This window comes from Tamandua tetradactyla, chromosome 1 (genome assembly GCF_023851605.1).
Source record: "Tamandua tetradactyla isolate mTamTet1 chromosome 1, mTamTet1.pri, whole genome shotgun sequence".
Classification (NCBI taxonomy): Eukaryota; Metazoa; Chordata; class Mammalia; order Pilosa; family Myrmecophagidae; genus Tamandua; species Tamandua tetradactyla.
Window position 1 is genome coordinate 163,313,050 of NC_135327.1, and position 26,631 is coordinate 163,339,680.

Consider the following 26,631-nt stretch of genomic DNA (forward strand, 5'->3'; position numbering starts at 1 on the left):
TGGGAAATTATGTGGCTCACATCTGCTGGAGTCTCTGGGTTCTGGACACCTCTCTCAGCTGGGAGGGCAAACGGTGACGTCTGCCAGCTTATTTCAAAAGGCTTTCCCAGGGGTGCTTTCCCTCTCCATCTTGAAAAGTCTCTGGCTCTGTGGTCTCTGTTGTTCTGTGGCTCTAAAGCTTTTTCCAAAATGGTTCCCTCTTAAAGTGCTCCAATAAGCGACAACACCTTGAATGGGTAGCCATACATCTTCACGGAAACCACCTAAGAAAAGTTACCACCCACAGTTGGGTGGGCCACACTTCCAGGACAGATGTACCCCACTGTATTGTCAGGGTTCTCAAGAGAAGCACAACCAATAGAACATATTTCTAAATATGAGATTTATAAAGGTGTCAGATGTAACTGTTGGGATGTGAGATTCCAAAACCTGTATGGCCAGCCACAAGTTGGCAGTTCCAATGAAGGCCCTCCCTCAACAAAGTCCCTAGGAAAGGCTGGCTGGCTGAAGCGACACAGAGACACTCTCTTGTGAATTCTCCTTAAAAGCCTTCTGGTGATTGGATTAAGTGTCACTCATTGCAGGGTCATTCCCCTTAGCCAACTGTAAATGTAATCAATCATGTATGCAACCATCATGTTCATGATCTAAGTCATGTGTTCTAGTGTGCTAGCTGCCAAAAGGTAACATGTCAGAAACAGAATGGCTTTTTAAAAAGAGAATTTACTAAGTTGTAAGTTTACAGTTCTAAAGCTGTGAAAATGTCCAAATTAAAGCAAGGCTATAGAAGCGTCACATCTCCGTGGAGATAATCTAATCAAACCAGCACCGAGATAGGTGTGTGTGTGTGTGTGTGTGTGTGTGCGCACATATGCGCACACATTAATATCCACTAATATTTGCTCTATAGAAAGTTTCCCATTACTCAGATTTTTTAAGTCACTGTTCTAGTTTGCTAGCTGCTGGAATGCAATATACCAGAAACAGAATGCCTTTTAAAAAGGGAAATTTAGTAAATTGCTAGTTTACAGTTCTAAGGCTGAGAAAATAACCCCAATTAAAACAAGTCTATAGAAATGTCTACTCTAAGGCATCCAGGAAAAGATACCTTGATTCAAGAAGGCCAATGAAGTTCAGGGTTTCTGTCTCAAGTGGAAGGGCACATGGTAAACACAGTCAGAGTTTCTCACTCATCTGGAAAGGCACATGGTGAACACAGTCAGGGTTCCTCTCTCATTTTGGTGAACACGGTCAGGGTTCCTTTCTCATCTGGAAGGGCACATGGTGAATATGGCATCATCTGCTAGCTTCTTCTCCTAGCTTCTTATTTCATGAAGCACCCCGGGAGGCATTTTCCTTCTTCATGTCCAAAGGTCATTGGTTGGTGGACTCTGCTTCTCATGGCTGTGTCATTCTGCTCTGCTTTCTCTGAATCTCTTTCCCCAAAATGTTTCCTCTTTTATAGGATTCCAGCAAACTAATCAAGACCCACCCAAATGGGTGGAGACACGCCTCCACCTAATCCAGTCTAACAATCACTCTTGATTAAGTCACATCTCCAGGGAGATGATCTAATTACAGTTTCAAACATACAATGTTGAATAGGGATTAGAAGAAACAGCTACCTTTACAAAAGGGGATTAAGATCAAAACTCGGCTTTTCTAGGGCACATACATCATTTCAAACCAGCACAGTCACTCTTTCATAAGTGCCCTTAACCTTTCACTAGATGAAGTCTGGGGTTCATACCACTGGATGGTTTCTTCATGTTAATCTCTGCTCTGTTGCTCAGGCCCATATTAATTTTAGATTCTAATCTCAGGATCATGGCACCAAGTGAACTACTTGCTGTAAAACCAGTCCTGAAAACAACTAAAATACTGAGTTTTTCATTATAAATTAGAGCAGATTCAGCGTTATTCTTATGATAATTGCATGCTCTCCCCCACTCAATTCTAATATCCCCTTTGAGTGGGAGAAAAGGGAGAGAGTCCTATAAACAATTCAGGAATTCTATACAACCCTGGATTACCCAAAACAATGTGCCGTGCCTGTGCATGAAAACTCAATCTCATTCAAAAAATATTCATTGAATATCCACATATGTTCTGCTCCAGGCCCTTGGGATAAATCCATGAACACAATGGACAAAAACCCTCTGCTGTCATGGAGCTTATATTTTTACTGTGAGGAGACAGATAAAATACATGAGGAATTTATTTTATATATGAGAAAGTGCTGTGGAGAAGAACTAAGGGAGGGAATATGCAATGGCTGGTGGGCAGGGCTTGAAACTTAAAATAGATTGATCAGGGTCATCTCTTCATTAAGCAGCAAAGGCAATGAGGGAGAAAGCCACACGGATGTTGGGAGAAGATCAGCGCAATCAGGGGGACATCCAGGGCAAAGGCCTGAGGCAGAAACAGCAAGGAAGCCACTGCAGCTGGCATGGAATGAGTAAAGGGAGAGTTAATGGCAGGTAAGGTCAGAGAAGTAACCAAGGGCTGATCATATAGAACTTGGAAGGCTATTATAGGAAATTCCGATTACTCTTAGCAGGAGGTGGAACCATGACAAGATTTTATGCAAAGAATAGCTGGTTGGTGTGTTGATGGGTAAGGGGAGCAAGGTGGAAGCTGGGAAATTAGCTCAGAGGAAAAAAACAATTATCCAGTGAAAGATAAAGGTGACTGCACTAGAAAGAGGGATATGATGGCAGCTGTCAGATACTGGAAATATTTTGAAGGTAGAGATCAATAGGATTTCCTGAAAGATTTTGATAAGGTATGAGAAAAAGAATGGAGTCAAAGATGATTACAAGTTTTTTTCATACAAACAACTGGAAAAATAATATTGCCCAGAACTGAAGTAGAGGAAGACCGTGACTTAATGAAAAACAGTGATTCCAGGTACTTTTGTACTAGTGATCACAGCTGGGAGCTGGGGACTGGGAATCTAACCTTTATGATGACACCTTGCTTCAGCATGGGCTCTTCTTTCTCTCTGTTTCACATGATCTTTATACCAATGCTGTGAGGTAATGTCATTTCTATTTCCACTTTTGCAGTCATGTCCTCTACGAACAGGGTTAAAAGAAGATGTAGTCTTGCAATAATACTTGACAAGTCCTCTGTCTTGTCAGCAGACACATTAAGAACCTCAGACTCAAGTACCACAGAGAGCCCTGCACGTGAGTGTACACATTGCAATTCCTGGCCACCTTGTCTTCACTCTCTGCACTCACTCCCTCTGGGATCTCATCCAGTCTCACGAACCTGGTTATATTCTGTATCTTGATGACTTTCAAATGATCTCTTGTGCAGAGACAACCGTCCTTGCTATTCCTTCTGCCTGGGACTCCTCCGTAGACTGCTGCAAGGCTGACTCACCACCACATTCTTGTCTACACTGAATGTCATCTTCTTAAAACAGCCCACCTCAACAGCCTGACTGAAAATGGTAACCACTGCCACTCTCTCCCATACTTCCAGTCTCACTTTCTCTATTCAATTTTCTAAATAGCAAACACAGTGTGTCTCTCCCAACTGCAATTTAAGCTCTGCGAGGCATGGAAGGAATAATTTAGTCTGTTTCTGTTTCAAGGATATGTCCCAAGTACCTTTTAAATAATGCCTAGTACATAGTAGGTGTTCAATAAAAATCTGTTCATTGAATTTACAGGTAGAAAAACTGAGGCTCAAAAAGTTTAAATAACTTACCCAATGCTTTCTATCTAGGAAAGAGCAAACACAGATCTGAGCACAGGTCCTTTTGACCTAGTCTACATTCTTTCCACTATTTCCTAACTATCACTTGGATAAAATACTAAAGTCCAGTGGTAGAATGCTGCACCTTCCATGCAGAAGACATGGGTTCGATTACTGGACCATGAACCTCTCGAAAAAAAATAGTAAAGTCACATTTCTAGTTCTTAAAACAGAGGTTTTTATCCTGAGGCTTTTGTTGTTATATTTTGGTGTTCTGTGAAGTGTGTTAGGTGGTGCTCCTTATGGCCAACTACAACCTATTAATAAACCACATTTTGGAGCTCATGAGGTGGAGAGGCAGCAGGATCGGAGTGAGAGAAACCAAACATTGTAATCCAAAAATAAGGGTTTGAGTTCTGCCTTCACTACTTATTTGTTCTGTGATCTTTGTGAAGAGGGCAATCTCCCCCAAGCTTCGATTTCCTAGTCTTTAAAATTAAACTTATGGCATGAGCTGGTGTTTAGGTTCATAAGATTATTGAAGGGATATAATAGAACAAGGTCAATAAATTAATTAAAGGCTAAAATAATTAGCCTCTTAAATATTTTATTAAAATGGCTTAAATTTGGTGAAATTGAGGTAGAAGGAAATTAAAACCTGCTCTATTACATCAATATTTGCACTGAAATCTATCTTAATTTTGGTGTTATTCCTTCCCTTTCAGCTTCATCAGCTTCACTTCCTTCTTCACACTTTTTCAATTTTATCAGCATCTTTGATGAAAACATCAGGGTTTCTCAAAGGGAACCCCTGGGTTCATTACTGATCCTCTCCTCTGACTCAGCTCAGAGGTTAATAACAGCCATTCTCCCCAGACATGAACTTGAGAACAAAGCTCTCCCTCCTATTCATAGCCTTCCAGCAAATCATCTGAACTTTATTCTAAAGCATCTCACATCCTGCCTGCCCCTGAAAGAAGCAAATTTAATTTACAACAACACAGTCTCATCCCAGGTGCAATCTATATACAAGCAGGAAGCTTAGTCACGCAGTGTCCCTGCCCCACTGTGCCCCACACATCTCTCTGGATTCTTCTTAGTCTTAGGTCCTCAAGGAAAAACAAATCTCCTTCCAGCCAGGTTCCAATACAGCTCAGTGTTTCAGGTAAAGGATTTTTCTCCTTAAAGCTTACAATTGCCTAACACTGTTTGATTTCCATCTTGTGAATTCCATATTTGGATTTCTAGAATGGTGCAGGGCCTCTAGGTATTCAGAGGATAGTAACATGGCATGTTGTCCTTTGACCATTATCCTTTGTGTGAATATAACTCTTCAGGTGCTAATTCACATTATCCTGTCTTCTCTTATCTGGAAATTCTTCAGACGTCTTTTGTTCAGGTTTCACAAATTATTGTCATCCTTGTTATCCAATTTATGTGTCCCTACTACCCACTTTATTTCTGCTTTTTTATCTAAAAAGCATTTAGATAAAAACAACATTAACATTCTTAAAACTTCTGTTATATATATTCATAAATACATGTTTTCTTTGTAGAATTCAGAAAACATCCAGTTGTTAAAATTCATTGAGCTTACTGTAAACTAAGAATTTTTTAATTTTATTATATACATTATAACTCAATAAAAAAATGAAAAAAATTCTGGGGAATTTAGCTGCCAAATACTCGATTTTTTGCTTGGCAGAAGGGACAGGGGAAAGGGAGAATATCTTAGTCCCAGACCAACAACATAACCATAATTCTGTTGGAAAGACAAAAATTTTTATCCCTTAAATGGGATAATTAATTAATCCATCAATTCACTCAAGAATGATTTAGACAATTACATTCTATTCTCTCTAAATACCCTTAAGTACTGAAAAGAAAATCATGGCTGTTGTTTGAAATCAGTTTCTATTCATAAACCTTGTGAGACTGCACAAATAATAACTACACTTTATTGCATTGAATGCACTTTGTCTGTCAGACTTTGGAAACTAGATATTTCAAATTATATTTTTTATCCATTCATTGACTCATTCCATCAGATATTAACTGGACACCATTATGTGTCAAGGGTTATGCTGGATAGATACTTTGGGATGCATTATGATTTTGCAGATAGGATTTTTCCATGATTGTTCTGCTTAGCGCAATACTAAAATTATTCTAAATCTAGTAGTTTAAGAAAAATCTACAAAGTTTTTTATTTTACTTAACTATTTCACAAATAAGGGTGGATATGTGAAATGGATAACATGCTCCATGTGGATAAAAATGAATTTAGAGGGGTGCAGTAGAATGCTCGCCTTCCATGTGGGAGACCAGGGTTCGAACCCTAGACTATGTCCTCCCCCACAAAAAAATGAAGTTAGTATTTGAATTTAAGAGGTAAACATGTGGAAAAAAAATAAAATAATAAAGAAACACTTCTTCCGGCTTTCTTAATCTTTAAGAAACTCTGACTTTTTTAGGTTTCATAAGTCTATGTAAAGAAGAAATGAGGTAGGATATGTCAAAGTTAATAATTTACCTTTGCCATTTTCTCTGCCAATTGCAGTCGACCATCAAGTTCCCTTCTGATCTGGGCTGCTTGTTCATCTGCATTATCCAGCTTAAAAAGAAAACAGAAATTATATACAAAAATATATATGTGAGGACTTATGGCAGTGTTTTAAAGATTTCAGGAAGAATTAATGACTCAAAAATATTTTTTAATGAGTTCGCTCAGCTACTTTTGGGAAGAGAATACAGAAGAATCTTTAATAGTCTTGAAAACCCAATTAAATTCCTTTGGCACTTTTTCATTGTTGTTTTGTCCACAAAAACTTAATCTCTAGGGTTCAGCAGCTTAGTTTACAAAGCAATCTAATTATAATAATTCTTTGCCCAACTGGTCCATTACAACTCTAAACCCTCATTTCTTTCATATTACATTAACATGAACTGAGTTCATTTTATCCATTTTTCTGTCTTCATGCAAGTTAGTCCTAAATAGTTTCACATGGAGCAATCTCTTGTTCTTTCAAAATCCTGTTATGCATTTCTGGATGGTGAGATGCTGAGTAATATTTTACTTTCTTCTCTGCACTTATTTTATAGTTCAATGATTTTTTATACTATTTTATACAGTGCTAAATTACCCTAATATTGCACTTACATTAGTGCTAGACTCTGAGTACTATTTGATTGATCTATTAATATCTCTTTCTACCATTTAAGTCTTCATCTGTTCCTTACTCTAAAACTCCTACTACTAAGAAATCCTTTCATTCTTTTCCAGACTAGCACCACATTAAAATTCTACCCTCTTGCTCTGAGTTTGATGGCAAGAAAGAAAAGAATGCCATCATCATTTTTTTTAGTATTCTTCATTTACATGGAAAATTACTTTTGCTTCTCCACTGAAATACTTCTTTAACTTTTTCTATAACTTCCTTTAACTTCTTCTCACAACTCCCTTTCCTTCAGTTATTTATTCAGTGTTTCTTCATTAGTTAATTATAAAACATATGAAACTGAAGACTTCCTATGACCTATGCACAGTTTAAGTATTGACTGGGGATACAGATATGACAAGACAGACACTCTTTTGGTTTTAATACCTTCCCCTTTCCCATGCCATCATTACATGGCCTGGATCAAACACTATATTCATACTTTAGTAAAGATCCATCTAAAGATTGAATTAATACTAAGTACAATGTTAAAGAGAATACAGATAAGTTTAGTTCATTTGCTGAAGATTACAGAATGACCATCCTACATTTAAAAAAGCAGCCTGAAAAAGAGAAGGCCAGTAGAAAGATGAGTAGAAGGAAACGAGTTAAACAAAGTGATGGCACTTGAAGATTAAGTGGACAGTCAAGAAGAAGGGAGATGCTTCAGTAAGGAGACAGCAAAGATCTGGCAGTGAATCTGGACATAGGCAGTGTTTTGAGAAATGGGATGCAAAATTAATGATGGGGCTAGAGAAGAAAAACAAGGCTACTTCATAAACTCCTCCTCCTCACAGCCACATTAAGGGATTTGGAGTTGGTTCCTACAGCAACGGGAATTCAATGAGCGGTTTAAAGCAGGGTTTAAAACGATCAGCTCTGAGCTCAAGAAAGGAAAGATCACTGTGTCTCCAGCATAAATAACAGGGTGGAGGAACACAAGACAGACATTTGTAAAAAAAAGGAACAAAAGACCTATGGTTGCCTTTTTAAAGAAAGTATCTTTCCAAGGCCATAAAAGTAAAATCGTGTTCATTTTAAAACAAATTACAAAAGTAGGCAAGCTTTTCTTAAAGGAGTTTCTATGAAATGTCAGAAAACAAATACACTTTTATTTTCATTGAACAAATTTATGAGTCAAAATCAAACAAGAAAAAGTTTCTCTCCACTGAATCTAAAGCCAAATAACTTAAGTTAGAAATTAAAACAATTAAGAAGGGAAAGAATATATGATTAAGTATCTACTCCAGGTAACTGAAATCACTTAAACAAGTGCCTATAAGCAAATAGGATGTATAAAAACACTGCAACTACAATAATAATTCAAATACACTAAATGCATAGGGAATATCTTCTGATCTTTGCTTAAATTCTAGTAAATATTTCTTTTTCTACAGAAAAATAATAAAAACAGTAATGTACATCTGAAAGAGTCATAGTTTCCCTCCAAGCTCCACCAAGAAATAGCATTAAGTATCTTAAAGCAAAAGGCAATAGCCCCCCTTCAAAGTTCACCCCAAAACACTATTTAATATCTTTAAATATTTATAACTTCAAATTAACAGCGCTTACTTAATTTGAAGAGGGATTGTGCATACCACTTCCGAGTTCTGCAAGTATTTTCTTTGTAAGAGACAGTTTCCTATGAGTTCCTAAAATATTAATACCTTAATTGCATTTGTCTGAAAAAAAAATGGAGGTGAAGAACAACAGAGCACTACTTATACTGAACTGTTTTTTAATAGGCTTCTCTTCGTAAGGCTAAATTTTCAGAGATTGCAAGGTTACTAGCTTCAGGGACTACTGATGCCACTTCTTGAAACCAGACGAGCATATTTCCAAACATGTTTTTTAAAAGAAGGAAAAGCTAATGCAAAAAAGAAAACAATAAAAATTTAGTTGTTTATCCATTGTTTTATACAATGCCAGAAAAAATTGAAGGAGATAAATCAATTGGTTAATTTTTTTATAGGTAAGATGTGCTGGTTTGAAAGGATGTATCACCCCTACAAAAGCCATGTTTTAATCAAAATTCCATTTCATAATGGCAGAATGATCCCAATTCAATACTGTATGTTTGAATCTGTAATTAGATAATCTTTCTGAAGATGTATCCCAATCAAGAGTGGTTGTTAAACTGGATTAGGGGTGATGTATCTCCACCCATTTGGGTGGATCTTGGTTAGTTTCTGAAGTCCTATAAAAGAGGAAATATTTTGGAGAATGAGAGATTCAGAGAGAGCAGAGAATGCTGTAGATGGAAAATGCCTCCCGGGGGACTTCATGAAACAGGACACCAGGAGAGAAAGCTAGCCGATGACGCCGTGTTCACCATGTGCCCTTTCAGTTGAGAGAGGAACCCTGACGGTGTTCACCATGTGCTTTTCCAGATGAGAGAGAAACCCTGAACTTCATTGGCCTTCTTGAATCAAGGTATCTTTCCCCTGAATATCTTAGATTGGACATTTTTATATAGATTTGTTTTAACTGGGACATTTTCTGGGCTTTAGAACTGCAAACCAGCAACTTTTTAAATTCCCCTTTTTAAAAGCCATTCTGTTTCTGGTACATCGCATCCCAGCAACTAGCAAACTAGAACACCTCTCTTCATAAGGTTAAATTTTCAGAGATTCTAAGGTTACTAACTTTAGGGACTACTGAAGGTCAACATTTTAGGTGACAAATGATGTCACTTGTTGAAACCAGAAAAGCATACTTCCAAACATGTTTTTTAAAAGAAGGAAAAGCTAATGCAAAAAAGAAAACAACAAAAATTTAGTTGCTTATCCATTGTTTTACATAATACCAGAAAAAACTGAAGGAGATAAATCAATTGGTTAATTTTTTTATAGGTAAGATTCTTTGTTTAACATGCCAGCTCTTTTTTTTTCCTTCTTTTGACTTTTCAGTATTTATTAACTTTGTTTTAGCATAATTTATTTAATTAAAAGTTTACATAATTCAATTTTTTATGAAATTTTTCTCAAAGGTAGATATTTATATTGTGATAACTATAGATTTACATGCAGTCACAAGAAATACTATACAGAGATCTACTGCATACTTTTTCTAGTTTCTCCTAATAATAATCTACAAAGCTATAGTAAATAGGACATCCAGGATACTGACTTTGATAGAGGCACCAACTTATTTGGATTGTCGCAGCTTTACTTATAGTCATTGTGGTTGAGTTTGTATATTAAGTTCTATACGATTTGTCAACCAAGTAGGTTCATGTATTCACCACAGTCAATACACGAAACAATTTCAACATATAAGGATCCCACATGCTGCCCTTTTCTAACCACAGCCACTCCCCCTGACCATTCACTCCCTAGTTGGCTAATTTTAACAATGCACCTTCTTCTATACAACATTTAAAAATAAATGGTAATAAGGCAAATTGGGCTCTTTTAATTCCCATTATGAAACTGGAGATGGAGCCCCATGAGAGGTAAATATTTGTAAACACTGGAGAGCTTCAGGACTGGGGCCTTGGACTTCTTCCCACTTCATACATCTCCTCCAAGCACATGTCTGTAAACACCATCTGCTCACTGACAACTCCCAAGGGTATATCTATAGCTCCAATCTCACACCAGAGTTCCAGGCTTACATTTCCAACTGTCTACTTACATTTCAACTTGCACGAAGGAAAGGCACTTCAAACTTAAAGCCAAAACCAACTGCTGATTTCCAGCTTTCCATCTCAACTCAGTTCTTCCATGAGGAACACCATTTCATAAGAATGGCACCCTATTCAGCCAGCTGCTCAAGCCCAAAACCTAGGTATCATCTTTGACCTCTTTGTTTCCTTCATAGCCCATACCTAACCCATGTAGAATGATGCACAGTCTAACCTATGCTCATGCAGTTGAGGCCTGAGCACATCAATCCCAGGACTGAGTCTTTGAAAGGATTCTTTCTTTTTTTTTTTTGTGGTAGAATGTTTCTATACACATTTCAATTGCATCTCCTTTTGCCCATACAGTTTAAGTATTGTTAACATGAAAACGATTCTCTCTCTTTTCTGAACCCTCTACAGCACATAACTGGTTTCACACAAAGAAAATGAAGAGGGTAAATGGATAGATTATAGATGTGGGGCATTAGGCCCGGACTCCAGAGCTGGATTTAGCTATGATAGAAAGAAAATGGGCATATACCCACTCTGGTGTTTGTGGGAGAGATCAGAGGCAAGTCCTCACCCCATGAGGACAACTTCCTTTTTTCATTTTTTTTTACTTTTAATTCTTAACTTCAACATTTTAGGTGACAATATATTACACATCTCACAGATGTCCTTTGCTGGTACGGAATTTTTTCTAGGTCATTTGAAGAGGGTCATTCAACCCTGACCCTAACAGATACCCAAATATATCCTCTTATTCATTGAACATGGATTACTATACCATATCAGAATTTCCCACTCCAGGAAGTTCTTAGCCTGTACCTTAGGGATTCACAGCAAATTTTGTTTGCTCACAAATTTCAAGTTATGAGCAAAATTTTGTAGAGATGTACATTCTTCCCCTGGGAATTTTTTGAATTTCAGAGTTTACCTAAGATTCTTAATGTTATCTCAAAGATAACTCAAAAGAGGTAAAGGTTCATGACTCTGGAAGAATCTCCTGCATTGAAGCTTCTATTCTTTTGTTCTAGGAAAGGCTCTATGGCTTTTGGAATGCAAACCAAGGAAAATGGCCTCCTCAGACCGATATATTATCAACTTTATGCCTACCAAGATTTGTTAAAATCTTTATAAAAGCACATCAAAATATGGGCCCTTAATGCCAACTTGAATTGTCCATGATTTATTTGATATCTTGATACAGATTTTTTCTCAGCTATTGTACAGCAAGCAATGCTGTAAATTCTTTAGTAGCTATAAACTTGTAGGCCCTCAAGGAATACACACTTAATACAGGAAGTAGTAAAAATAATATGTAAAACAGAACATAATTGCCACATGAAAGGTACTGATCATATGTTGTGGGAAATCAGAGACAAGAGACGTTTGCCCACACAAAAAAAGAGAATGTGTGAAAACAGCAATATTAAAAATGGACTCTGAGGATAGAAATGCTGACCTGATACAGCCATCTCTCAGACCTGACTCACAAATCTCAAGCTTTAGATTCCCATTGCCCTGCTGCTTTGTGGTTCCATGAAAGCAGCTCTGAGAAAAAGGAAAATCTGAGAGATCAGCAAATCTCTCTTTGCAGAAGCCCAAGTGAGAACTGAGAAGCCTACATTGGTGGCCAACTGTCTTACTATTGAGAAAATTTGAAATACAGTATAAAAATAGCTTTTAAGTTTTACCCAATGGCTCTATTTTATGCCTTGCAATATCATATTTTCAATACTTTAAAAACTATAGCCTTTACATATTTGAATTCGTTAAATTTGATCATTTCTTTTTTAAAAAAGTAATTTAAAAGTGCTCTTTATAGCACTTTCTAGCATCATTGTCCCCTCTGATTAATCTATTTTATATGATCAGGCTGCTTATCTTTATGTTAATTTTGTCAGTCACTAAAAAGGGGAGTTAATGACTATCATTTTTCATAATGATGCCTTCGTACATGCTAACCTTAACCACTTATTTTTCATTGAGTCACCACCCAATTATGGTGTACTTTTTTCAAATGAAACTACACTCTGTTATTTCCTTCTACTATTTATCTTTATTCTTTAATATGAAAAACACAAGTTGATTGGGATTTGCAATGTCATTTCAGTTTGGTGTTTCCCCTGCAATTACTCATATACTGGCTCTTCTATTTATTAATCACTATGTAATTGTGCCAATAATTAGCACAAAGTAACAGTGATTTGAACATTGTACTTTGTCAAACACCATATTGTTCATCATATGCTTTTCTAGCAAGCCAGTGTTCAGGCTTTTTTTTGTTGTTGGTGCCAAACACACACGAATTTCGTAACATGACCTCAAATACTGATCAAAATCTTTGAGTACTAGCAAATTAAATTTAATTCTCCACTATCATATATTTTTCATAAGGATAGAGAGTCATTATACTTGATTGACTCTAACTGTTGTGAATCTTCTTTTCTCTTTGCTGGCCACCATTCTCTCAGCCCACAAAAGCACATTGTTGGTCCTTGGTTGCTCCAGTCTTCAGAGTTTCTGTAGTGTCTCTATGGAAGGCCACAAGTCTGCGCATAGCTCTGGTTTCTCTTCTGAGCTCAAGCTCCCTAATTCCAGTTGAAGAAAAGGCCTTTCCTTTCAGGTATACTGCACTGACCTCAAACTAAACTGAACTGATCTTTACCACCCACTTCTCAATACGGTTGCCTTATTACTACATATGATCCCATCACCCTAGATCAGGCTGATAATCTCAGAGTCTTCACTGTTTCCTTCACTTCCCGTATCTAGTCATCAACTAAAGCCACTCCTTCCTTCCCAAGATCTGGAGCAACTGCCTATCATTATCATTTCTCATTATTTCACTGTAAATTGAGACTTTATTAATGGATTATATTACATTGCCTATTAAATGTTTTGGTTTGTTTGTTTACTGTCTCTAAAATCTGTCTCTCTCATTATATCATAACCAAGAAATTAGGAGTTAAGGGATGATTATGGGTGCTGAATCATTATACAGACATTCCTTTTGCTTTCTGGTATGTTGGAGTACACAGAGGGAAATACCTAAAATCTTTAAACTATAATCCAGCCTCCTTGAGCTCTAATAATAATTGTATAGCCTCTATCTTCTGACCATGTGATTGTAAAAATCTTGTTACTGACTCTCACTTGTACCCACTATATTTACTTTTTTGACTTTGGAGTCTTGTGATGATCAAAGACAGCCCGTAATGTTTATTAATAAAGGGCTTTGGGTCAGCCCAAAACTAACCCACCCCAAAGCCAAAATTATCTTGATAACCAAAGCTGGATCTAACCTAAGCAGGCCCCCCAAGATGTATATTAGCTTTGCCTGTAAGCTCTAAGTCACCTATTCCTCACCATAATATTAAAAATCACACCCATCATCATATTAAGGCAGTAATTTTCTTACATACATTCTGTGATTAAGGATGTAATCAACACGGGCATGCTCAATAATGAGATCACCTGGAGACCCTGTGATCATTATCCTAAAACCTTCCCATCTTTTAATGGTATAAAATAATCAGAATTACTATAATTCAGGAACATAGATTTTTGGGTCAATAGGCCATCTGCTCTACTTTGAGTTTAGCAACAAACATTTTCTCTCTTTGAACCCTGGTGTCTAAGGAATTGGCCAATGAGTGCATCAGGCAAAAAAATTGTCTTTGACTGTTAATAACTCTGCCATCAGATTATTCGCTTTACTCCAATTTTTTTTAATCATGTATTCTTCCTGCTCCAAATTTCAAACCTGGGTTGAAATAGGCGGGACCAGAGAGGGAGTAAGGGAGAGGGAAGAGGATGGAGAGGAAGGGAGGATTGAATATGAACGAAAGAATGAGTGAATACAAATGAGCACGAATGAGAATGATGTCAAAACATTAGTTTAGTATTCAGATTCTTCTATATTTTGTATCAATCTCTTTTTCTTACCTCTTAAATAATTCCATTATCTATACAAACTGACTTGCTTGCTATTTACCAAACACGCTATATCTTCCCAATCACGTATTTTGCTTATAGTCTCCTGACTGGGATGCTGTTCTTTCCTGGCTTCATGCCTACTTCAATCTCCAAATCCTTTGAAAAGACCATCTAAACCGAAGCAGATAGTCTCTGATGACACATCTCTCACATTTGTGTTTTCATTGCTGAACTTCTCGATATTTATGACTTTTAACTTCAATATATGCCTTTGGTTGCTCACAATGAGAGTAAAAAATGAATTCATCTAGAATGGTGGGATTCAAACAACTAAGTCGCAATTTTAATGCAAATACAAAATAATCATTCCACTTGGATTTGAAAGGTTCTTGGACGCTAACATATTCAAGCTGACCCATATTCTGTGAAGCACGTCCAAATTAAACCCTTCCTTCCTTTTTATTGGTTATTGAGAATTAGCTAAAAACTACAAGGTAATTATGCTCTTTTTGTAATTTCATATCCCAGAAAGAACATAAGAAATGAAGTTATTTCAAAACTTGCAAGAGTAGCAGCACATTGCCTCGAAGATATTAAGAATAAAAGAATCTAGTATGATTCTATTTCCTAATTCCAAAGTCTTTAAAGAATTATCTTATATCTACTTTCTAAATTATGCATAAAAACTTGACTCAGAAGTAAGAGTTCTGTCATGGATACTAGTAGAAAAGCCCTAACTGTCTTAAAAACGCATTTCCCAAGTCACATTTTCTTCTGAATAAAGTAGGGAAGAGATGAATGAGTTAATTAAATATAAAATTACCCTCTGTGAACTAAACTAAACTATATTAAGTAATGGATCAAAACATTCAAAAGAAAGAACGTAAAAAATTCAAGCTAAAAAGCAAAAATCCATGGGACTTCAATAGCCTAGAGAATATGCATATGTATAAACCTAAAGTATAAAGAGGCACATCTTTCAGATGAGATTTTCTATAGTATTTCACTTAATATTAACATGTCATCTTTTAGACAAAACTAACAAGCTACTATTTTTTAGGCAATTACTTACTAATTATACTTATCTCTATAGAACAGACGAATCTATATTCGCATTAGCAATGAAATAATGCTGAGATTGAGAAGTTGCCCTAAGTAAAATAACACAGATACACAGATACAGTGACATTGCAGAACTTTTCCAGAGCAAATTAGAAACCTTAGCCTCATCATAGCTAATAAGGGTTTAATTTATACAGTATTTAAAATATATCACATACTGTTCTAATTTTTTATTAACAATATCTCATTTAAACCTCAGAGAATCCTATAGATCAGTATTATTATTATTCTATTTTAGTGAAAAAAAAAAAAAAGAGGCACAGAGAGGTTAAGTAACTTTCCCAGAATCACATAGTAAATGAATGGTAGGGCCACAGTCTGCAGTTTGACTTTCGGATCCAAATTACCTTATATCTTTAACAATGCCTTAACTCCAGTTTTCATTCTTTCAATCATTCTACATAATATGATTACCTACAATAGGAAACACAAATATATTGTACAATTAAAAAGATTAATCATTTATCCTATGCTTAAGTTGCTAAAATGCAGTAGGAAACATAGGCATATATAAATATATATAAGACAAAGTAAAATATAACCAGCTTTTGGGTTTGATGGGAAATTGTAAACTCTTCATGGAATTTTTTCTCCCCCAATATCTAAGAAAAATGGGCAGGAATGGGATTAGGAAAGGCCTTTTGGATGAAGTGGAATTTCTTCTAGGGCCTGAAGAATGGAGAGGTAGGAATTCCAAGTGAGAACGGTGTAAAAGGAAATTAAAATTCAAAAAAGAAAACTGTGAATGAAGAACAGAGCGACTTAATTTACCTGGAACACAGAGTGTATAAAAAATTGTTAACAGGGGAAGGAACATTAGAAAGAGAGGTGGGGGCCAGACCACGAATGCTGTTGTGGCTGAAAGTACATCCAAGAGGTAAGGGCTTTATCCTGCTGACACAGAGGATCCTTATCTTCTTTTTCCCCATTTTAAGTAGAATCATGATGAGCTTAGGGTGGTGCTTCAATAATATTAATCTGACAACAAAAAACAAGCAGGATTGAAAGGGGGATGGGGAATTAGGCTACTGCCATGCTCCCTGTGCAAGGTAATGAAGTTTCTGCATCTATGGAGAGGGCCTTAGCTGCATAAATAAATACCATGGAAGAAGCAGCAGTACTAGGTCATTAATTGGGTTGTGAAGCCAGAAAAAAAAAAAGGAACAGCTAAATGAGTCAGAAGACTGAGCATGACGTTACTAGAAGGGACACTTTGAACCTACTGAGTTTGAGGAGTTTCAGATTCATCAATTTGAAAGTTTACCATGGAGAGAGCAGACCAACCTGAAAAGACAGGCAGTGGCATTCAAAGTAAGCACAGTCGTTTTTCTTTTCATTACCACAATACTTTTCAGTAGCTCTAGATCAATTCCAGCAACAACCCCAATGGCATCTAACATCTCAATCTAAACAGTGTAGCCAACCTATACTCTTCAAACCCTACTGCTCTTGGAACCATCCATAAGTTCACAAGTCTTTTGTGACGATTATAGACCTAGACAAGAGCCTTGTTCTTCTGAAGACTTTTGTATCAGAATCATGAAAGCCCTTCCCAAACAAAAAATACTATCATAATAGAAGTCTTCCACCAGTTTGTAGCAAATAACTAAAGTTAATCTCTGCCATCATTTATGCAAGTAAGATCTTACTAAGATAATGATCAACTGGCCCTGCCCTATCCCAAGTGATTACAACAAAAGGAAGCAATTATTTTTTTCTAGTCTTAAGCAAAGAGGATATAGGATATCATGGTCTTAGTAATCAGTTAAAAGTATTAAATATTACTGGACACAATAATAAAGTATTAAATATTATTGTGAATATACAATAATTCCCTTTCCACAATTATCTCAAACTGCTTTAAAGGAATTAAAGAGAGAGAGAGAGAGTGAGAGAGAACACGCATATGTATGAGATGGATGTTCCACCTACTAGAAGAAAATAGATCTGTGTTTTGCCTTGTGGGTGATATACTTTCAAAACTTCAAAATAACAAACAATTAAGCACAAAGTCTGATGTTGTGAGCCTGATAAATAGTAAGTATCCAATAAATTTACTTTTTGAGTACATAACATTCTTGATTATTGGCTGAATCTTTGAAGCTTTTCTTTTTAATTCTATTTCCCCAACTCCTGGTTTCTCTTCGTCCACTCTAATCAGGGTTCTACTCCAGGGAGTCTGCCTTTATCTAAGTCAACAATGTCTTCTTCATTCACAAAGTCAAGAGGCACTTCATTGTTCTCCTGACCTTTCGGCAGCATATGGCACAGATAACCACTCCCTCCTTGTAAGGCTGTCCCCTTGATGTCCCTGAGACCACAACCTGGCATTACTCTGACCTCACAGATCTTTCTCCTTCAAGGAGCCTATAAATTCTAGTGTGTGCAAGACTCTGTCCTGGACACTTTTTTTTTTTCTCACTCCCAAAGTGAGTTCATGTTCCACGGCTTAAAATACCAACTTTATCTAAGTGAATCCCAAATCTATCCCACCAACCCTCATTTCTCATTGGAATTCCAGGCTTGAATATCCAACCAACAAACTGCCATCTCCACATGCACATCTAAAATTTCAATTTCAGCATGTTCAAAAGAGAATTCTTGACTGTGTCTCCCTACCCACAAATAGCTCTAAGAAAAGAGGGACAACCATGTCCAAGAGCCTATAACAGTGCCTGGCAAAGAGTAGGTATTATGTTGAAAGAAAACCCTAATCAGAGATGCTCCACCATACCATGGCTAATATAAAAGGTCCATTCAGATAAACATTGAAAAATTAAAGAGAGCACCATTTAGACATACTTTCTTTCCTAAAAAATCTGAGAGAGAAGCCCAGGTTGATGTTACCCATATTTTTAGAAAATGCTTTATCTCAAGCTAAAGACACAGGGTGACTTTTAGTTTCTGTCAGGATTCCTGGGTTTTCATTTCGTCCTTTCCCAGGCAAGCAGGTGGTTTAGCGTTGTGACCCAGGCCAAATGTGCTGAGTATGGAGCAGAGTGGAATTCAGGAGCACAGTAGAGGGCATGGAACCAAGGGGGTGTGAAAACAGACTCCAAGAGACAACTTAGGATGGGTCTTCAATAATATTAAAATAATATTAAAGCCAATATTATTATTATATTATTATATATAATATTAAAGCCAATAAAGCAGCCTAGGAGCTTCATGGGCAGCAGAGAAGTGAAAACAGGACTACAATCAAAAGATCCTAGCAAAGCAGTGAGAAGATCCTAAGGAGATTCCCTGATGCATTAACATGTAGGATGCAACCCAAATTTTTAACAGTTCTGGGATATGCTCATGGGTGGGAAAAGGCAGTATGAGGCTATCTGCAATCAAATCTTTAAATCACAAAGCATCATCTTTCTAGACCCCCATTTGATCCTGTCGTTTCTTTGCTTAAACCCAACAGCACTCTCCAACCCAAGACAAATTCCAACCCCTTTTGGCTAGCATATAAGACCTCTATTATTTAGGTGATTTCCTAACTCTCAGGCTCATCTCTTGCTATGCCAGGAATATGCACGACATACCTCCCCAAAAGATTCCAAGCCATTTCACTCTTCTGTGCCTTTGTAAATGCTATTTTCACCTTATCTGTCATTCTAATGTGTAACCAGGGTCAACGAGCACTGAGGAAATCCACGCAAACTAAATACTATCAAATTAAGATGCTGCCACCCCCATGTTCACATATTACTTTATTATACTCCAGTAAAGCTGGGGGTACAATGACGAAATTCATGCAAACTATCCAATATTGAGTTAAGACTGTCATGCACATGTTTACATCATTCCTTGTACATGCTTTCAATAAAACAGTAATTATGCTACTACATTTTTCAATATATCTGTCTCGAGCACATGCAAATGGCTTGAGGAAAAGAACCAAATATTTTCATTTTTGAATTTTGATTGTCTAGCAAAATAACTGACACTTCTAGTAAGTAAACAAACAGCTATTGAATGAATTTAAAAAATACACACCTATACATACACATGCTCATATTAATTTTGATGAAATATTTTCGCTAAAAAACCACCATGAAAAATAACTAAAGGTATAATTGCTTATGACAGTTAAAAAAGTGTTATCATATAATCCCTTTTTATTCATTAATAGTTGAGAGTAGGCCATAAAGTGCATTACGAAAATTACTTTTTTCCTACTTCTACTACTACAAAGTTGCCTAATCTCTTCATACACTTATGTTTTCTTATAATTTAAAAAAGAAGGGAAAAGTTGGAGAGCAAATTGATAACACCCTAATGTCCTCAAGTTAGATCATGGCAAAGAAAAAGAATCTAAAAATAAATGTAAGGAACATCTCTTAGTGATCTGGTGAGACAGGGAAGAAGGTTAAAATGAATTCAACAAAAATTTTAGAAGAATTCTCTTATTTAAGAATATTTTTATGTAGTTCCTACATACATAGGCTAAAGGTAAAAAAAAAATGCATAGCCAAATGACATAGTGCTGATTATAATTACTTCTGAGAATATATTAAAATTGCATTCACAATTATAAAAATGCAATCATTATAGAGGAAATTGTTTCAATGCTACTAAGCAAAGACTCAGATTCACTTAACTAAAACCCAAATCATCCCATTTATATTACAGCTATTTAAAAAAACAAATGACAGTGTATATAAATATTATGACCATTCTAATAATCAATTCTAAAAATCTCACAAATCAGATATTATAAAAAGATCTAATATTCTTAGGGTCTTAAGTTTCACTGAATCCCGAAAGCAAAAACTGTCATTTAATAAAACTTACTTGAAGATTTTCTGATCCAGATGGGTCCCTGGGCCAGATAAGTCCTGAAATGTAGAGGGGGCCAGACTCTCCAGAACATCAATTAGTTCCATTCCCCTATACTATATTATTGACAGCCCCTTCCAATATGAAAAATTAGAATGGGCATAACCCAAATACTCCTAAAAAGTGGGAGAAAGATCAAAGGTGATGGTGGAGTTATACAGAGAAGGCTGGGTTTAACAAATAACCATGACTGCCGAATCATTAAATTGTTATTTCTTTTAGTCTCCAGTATCTTAGACCAGCTAGAAAGGAAAACCTAAAACTGTTTTCCCTAAATTTTAGAAAAACCTAAAATTGGAATTGTACCCCATACCAAACTCTGAAATCTGGTCTACAACTAATTGTTGTGTGCTTTGAAATTTATTGCTTTTTTGTATGTATGTTATTGTTCACAAAAAAAAAAGAAAAGAAAAAAGTTCTTTCATGAACTAGAGCAGATGTATGATACTATTCTAAGTACTTGATAACAGAAGGGTATATGGGAAAAAAAGGATGTGCGTTGTAAACTATGGTCAATAGTTAACAGTAATGTTTTAATATTCTTTCATCAACAGTAACAAATGTACCATACCAATGGGTCAACAATATGGGGAAGTTAAGGAGTATAAAATGATTAGGGTTTTCTTTTTCTTTTTATTTATTTTCTGGAGTAATGAAAATGTTCTAAATTTGATCATGGGCTGTGTATACAACTATGTGATGATACTATGAACCAGTGATTGTTGACTGTGGATGGTTTGTATGCTGTGTAAATGTATCTCAATAAAATTGCATTAAAATAAAAACAGAAACAAAAAAACCAAATGGCAATATACATAAATATTATGATCTTTTTTTAACTTTTTAATTTTTTATTTTTTTACATGGGCAGGCACCGGGAATCGATCCCGGGTCCTCTGGCATGGCAGGCAAGCATTCTTGCCTGCTGAGCCAAAGTGGCCAAAATATTATGATCGTTTAATGATCAATTCCAGAATCTCACAAATCAGATATTATAAATCTAATCATTCTTAGAATCTTAAGTTTCTTTCCTTGCTGGATCTCAAAACACAAAAACTACTGTGCTGGTTTGAAAGGATGTATGTCCCCTAGAAAAGCCATATTGTAATCTAAATCCCATTTCATAAAGGCAAAATAATCCTTATTCAATACTTGTATGTTTGAAACTGTAATCAGTTTATCTCCCTGGAGATGTGATTTAATCAAGAGTGTTTGTTAAACTGGATTAGGTGACGAAATGTCTCCACCCATTTGGGAGGGTCTTGATTGGGTTATTGGAGTCCTATAAAAGAGGAAACATTTTGGAGAATAGGAGATTTGGAGAGAACAGAGAATGCTGCAGCACCACGAAGCAGAGAGTCCATCAGCCAGTGACCTTTGGAAATGAAGAAGGGAAACGTCTCCCGGGAAGCTTCATGAAACAGGAAGCCAGGAGAGAAAGCTAGCAGATGACACCGTGTTCGCCATGTGTCCTTCCAGATGAGAGAGAAACCCTGACCGTGTTCACCGTGTGCCTTCTCGCTTGTAAGAGAAACCCTGAACTTCATCAGCCTCTTGAACCAAGGTATCTTTTTCTGGATGCCTTTGATTGGACATTTCTATAGACTTGTTTTAATTAGGACATTTTCTTGGCCTTAGAACTGTAAACTAGCAACTTATTAAATTTCCCTTTTTAAAAGCCATTCTGTTTTTGGTATATTGCATTTTGGCAGCTAGTACACTAGAACAACTACCATTTAATAAAATTTACTTGAAGATTTTCCTCAAATATCTTGAGATTTAAAATAACATATATAAAATATATACCCTTGCTAATTGTCATTCCCACAGCATTTACTTCAGTTTTGAAAGTCATTTTTATCAAATGCAACTCTCTATAGAAGATGTCTTCATTTCTGTCAAAGTAAACAAATTATGTTAAAGTGTATCCTCAACCACACACCTTTATATGAGGAGAAAGAAGAGAGGGGAAGGAGGGAGGTCACAATCTCCTTTGAGAAGTTGCCTTTCTCCTCTATTTCCCTTTACCACATCTTGAACAGAGGTGCCCAGAACAATGAGTGCCTTGTCTAGAATTCTTGGGACTTTTTGGACCTCTAGAAAATGTTCCCTGGAAGATGCACTACAGTGATCTGCACAATAACGGGCAAGAAGCACAGGAACCGAGTATTATTTACTAATTTCTTTAAACTTCTAGAACTACAATGCTCATTTTCCAAAACTGAAACTTCAAAGGAAAGGGGATGATAAACCTGAACACTACTTTTTAATCCACTATCAACTATTACTACTGTCCCTTATAAATACAGAAAATGTTCTGCAGTATTAAGACAGTTCTTTTCTTCTGGATATAAAATGTTTGGGGTGGGAAATGTTAAGAGAGCAAGTATTCAGTTAGTTCTCCTTTGACTGTTGGATAAATCTGGATGAGTCACTTTTGTTGCTTTATGGAATGAGTTTATGAAAGATTAATGAAGGTTGCTTTTGGTGGGAAAGATCGGACCTAAATAACTAAAGTTCAGACATGCTTAATCCTCCTAAAATACAAATATCATAATAAAAGGAGAATTACAAGAGTAGATATGGTAATTGGACTCCACTATTCAGATTCTGTGGTCATTTGGGACGGGATACCTCTAATTGACCACGAGACCATTACCTACCTCTGCTAAAGTCATCTCAGATGAGACCCTCATCTCCTCCTTATGGCAGTACCAAGAATTTGCTATTCCCAAGAAAGTGCTGCTGTCTCCATACTCTACACCAGCTCATCTCTCTTCCCACCTAGAATGCCTTCCCATTTCTCATTCTGGTGGATTTCTTCACAATAAAACTAAAGAATCCACAGCCTTACCTAGTGCTGCATTTTCCCAACTTCGAGAAGGTAGAGGCAGAGACTTACCACAGCACTGTGGCATTTACCACACCACTAATTTTTTTTATCTCACAAAACTAGATCCTTTACCAGATTGAATCCTCTTTTAAACAAAGAATTGGATCTCATTTTTCTCTGTATTCCTATCAATTAACACAGGACTTGGCACCAAGTATCCATATTCCCTACACAATTATGGATGGTGGGTTGTCCATTTTGAACATGCTGTATTACCTTTGCCCTGTTTAAAAACAAGCTTTAATAACCATATTTAATTTCTGTTCAAAGAAAGATATCTGATTTATTAGTGCTACCACTTAAATGATAGCATTTGATAAAAACAAAAATACCTTAAATAAAATACTTCAGACTAAAAATGCCTAGCTTTAATATCATCTAACTTTGTTTCTCTAGAAGTCAAGCCACATGTACTTGAAATCACTGCATTTTGTTAACGTTTTTATAAAACTAAGTTTTCCACTGATTGATCTTCCTTTACTCATGCTTCTTTATCACACTTGCAATATCCTGCTACAACTAAATTATGGCTAATGATTTCAGAATTTTGTATTGTTTTGCTGCTTGTTTAGACTCTACACCTTGATTTTCTTTTTAAATATAGTTTGTTCTTTGACTGTGTGTGGAGAGCCGCCTCCCGGGTCTGGCCTAGTGGACACGCTGCGGCCTGCTCTAGAGTTCCCCCCGCCCATCGAGTGAGTCAAGATGGCGCCCGCATCCTGTTTCCGCGTATGACGTACGCGCCCACCAACCCTATCTTCCAATCACCTCTGTATACGTGGCACTAACCTATTGGGTTTGGGCACAGTATATAAGAGGTTACCCGGACAGGGTGGGTGGAGATGACCCACAGGGAGCCGTACCTGACGGCCGCATAGAGGTTGTTCCCCCGCGGGGTATCTTGTCCCGCGTGGAATCTGTAACAGAGAATGCAAGCTTAACTCCAGTAAAGGTCTGTGCTCACAACCGTTGCGTGCCTCGAACCCGTGTTTATCACTCGAGTCGGTTTGCCTGCGCCTGTCTCTTTCTCCCCTCCTGTTCCCTTCGCCGGCCGGGGATCAGAAGCCGAACGAGACGGCTGCGGACAAGTGGTGGCCCGTACGGGGACTCCTCCTCTCTCGACACCTCTTCTGCAAGGAGAGCCGTACTGTCTCTTCTTGAACTGAGAAGGACGTGCATCCTGAGCTCGCAGCGGACTTCCCGCGCCTGATCACCGCGAGAAGGTGAGTACTTCTTATTACGTGAGAGTTAAGGCCCGCGGGCTTTCAGGTAGCCCCGGGGACTCGGAAGAGCTCTCCGAGTGATTAAAGTACAGTGCCGACTGCAAGCATGGGGCAGTCAGGAAGTTCACCTTTGTTAGCTCCCTTAAAGACCCTTTTGAAGCAGTGGGGTATCTCGGTTAAGGAGAGTTCCCTCCTGCGGTTCCTTGACGATATTGCTGCTTTTGCCCCTTGGTTCGCCCATTCCGGTAGCCTCAGTTTGCCTTCTTGGCTGAAACTTGGTAATGACATAGAACGGGCGCGCCGGACGGGCCTTTGTATGGACCCGATCCTGGTCCCTATATGGGAGACCGTTCGTGCTTGTCTTGAGGCGGAGAATGCTACAGGCCTAAGTCCATCTTCCGCCCTGCTGCAGGCACGGCACGCGCTCCAAGAAACTCAGTCAGTTTCGTCTGCGGACGGCTCCCGTAAAGGCAAGCCGCCAGAGTCAAGCGATAGTTCAGACACCTCTGACTCAGAGTCAGATGGTGATGAGACCGAGGGTGCAGACGCGCCTCCGCTGATCGATTGGGGGAGGCCCCCTGTCTCACCCACGCAGCCTTCCGCCCCGCCAGCGCCTGCTGCAGGGGCGCGGCGGCTTCCGGTGAATGGTTTTGGTGATCTCGCCAAAAACCCTCACCACGGGCTCCCTCTGGTGGCCGAATCAGGTAATTACAGTGGCTGCTCTCCAACTTCTAAGCGCTTGTTAAAAGGAATGGGATATGTCCCCGGCAAAGGCTTAGGAGCCTCATTGCACGGGCGTGCAAGGCCTATACAAGCTGTCTCCAATTCTGACAGACGAGGCCTGGGTTTTTCCTAGGGGCCACTGAGGGGAGATTCCCACCCACACCTATAAAACTAAAATGGAAGACCAGTACCCCGGTGTGGGTGCCTCAGTGGCCATTATCACAGGAAAAACTCTCAGCATTACACACTCTAGTGTCAGATCAGTTAAAAAAGGGCCACATCATTCCCTCCACATAGAGGTCTAGTCCGTTGGAAGGATGTCCTGTCAGGACAATGGCAAGGCCCTGACCCAGTGCTCAGCTGGGCCAGAGGCTCTGTTTGTGTTTTTCCCTAGGAACCAGGACGTCAACCAGTGTGGGTTCCGGAAAGACTGGTGAGAACCGTGACATCGCCCGAGGAGGCCAAGGAGCTGTTGCCCAAAAAACCAACAAGCCTTCAACCTGAACCATCAGATCAGGCCTCCAACTCTGCTGATGATGGCGGCGACTGACGAGATGGCAACGAAAACGCCAGTCACCCTTCGATTGTTTAGAAGGGGGACCAGTTTTAATACCCCCCACTCTCCCAACAGGTGGAATCAGACCTTAAAGTGCTTGGGAAGATCAAGTTAACCCCCGTTGCCTTCGACCTTTCCAAACTGGGCGAGACTGTACAAAGTCTGTGGAACCGAGTCACCTCTTGGTTCTCTTGGCCCAATTTGACTACTTGGATTCTCGTAGCGGTGGGACTATTAGTGGGATTAGTCACTGTTAAATGCTTGTTAGAACGCTTGTTCCAGACACAGCAGCAATTGCGTGTTACTACCATGTTGGCTATGTCACTCGCCCCTGGTGCTCCTGACAACGACCGCCCTGCTGCCCAGTCCCCCATTTCACCGTATGACCCATCCCGGCCACTCAGGGCGGGACGCTCGAAAGCAAGACCCACTGCAAGGCCCATGGCTGTGTCCCGGGTATAAAAGGCGGCACCAGATGTCATAATTTTGGTCTTAGGATGATCTCTAAGGCAGAGTCACGGTCCTGGCCAGACTAGACTCCGGCCATTGCACAGAGACATCTAGTGACACCCTCGACTCTGGTTGCCGCTCTCCTGAGCCCCGCTTAGCCCAGTTGCGAGGCGAAGCACTGCAGGGAGAGTCACGTGGTTTCCAGTTCACGGGCTCTCCGGTCTCTATATGAGGAGTGCACTCTGGTTGGTGCCTAGCAAGCCTAGTCCAGACTCCCCAAAGCACCAAAACAAGTAGTGGGCTAATCAAGCTCACGGGAGCTCACTCATCAATGGAGA

The 26,631-nt window shown here is 38.2% G+C and overlaps 1 protein-coding gene across 15 annotated transcripts in view; it reads right to left on the reverse strand.

Annotated features, from left to right (window-relative positions):
* The window catches only part of CADPS2 (calcium dependent secretion activator 2), a 617,203-nt gene that overhangs the window by 351,229 nt on the left and 239,343 nt on the right, over positions 1 to 26,631 (reverse strand). For all 15 annotated transcript variants that reach the window (XM_077120033.1, XM_077119365.1, XM_077119348.1 and 12 more), the window contains one exon: positions 6,242 to 6,322. In XM_077120033.1, coding sequence (XP_076976148.1) covers positions 6,242 to 6,322 — 81 coding nt within the window. The remainder of the gene's footprint in view (positions 1 to 6,241; positions 6,323 to 26,631) is intronic.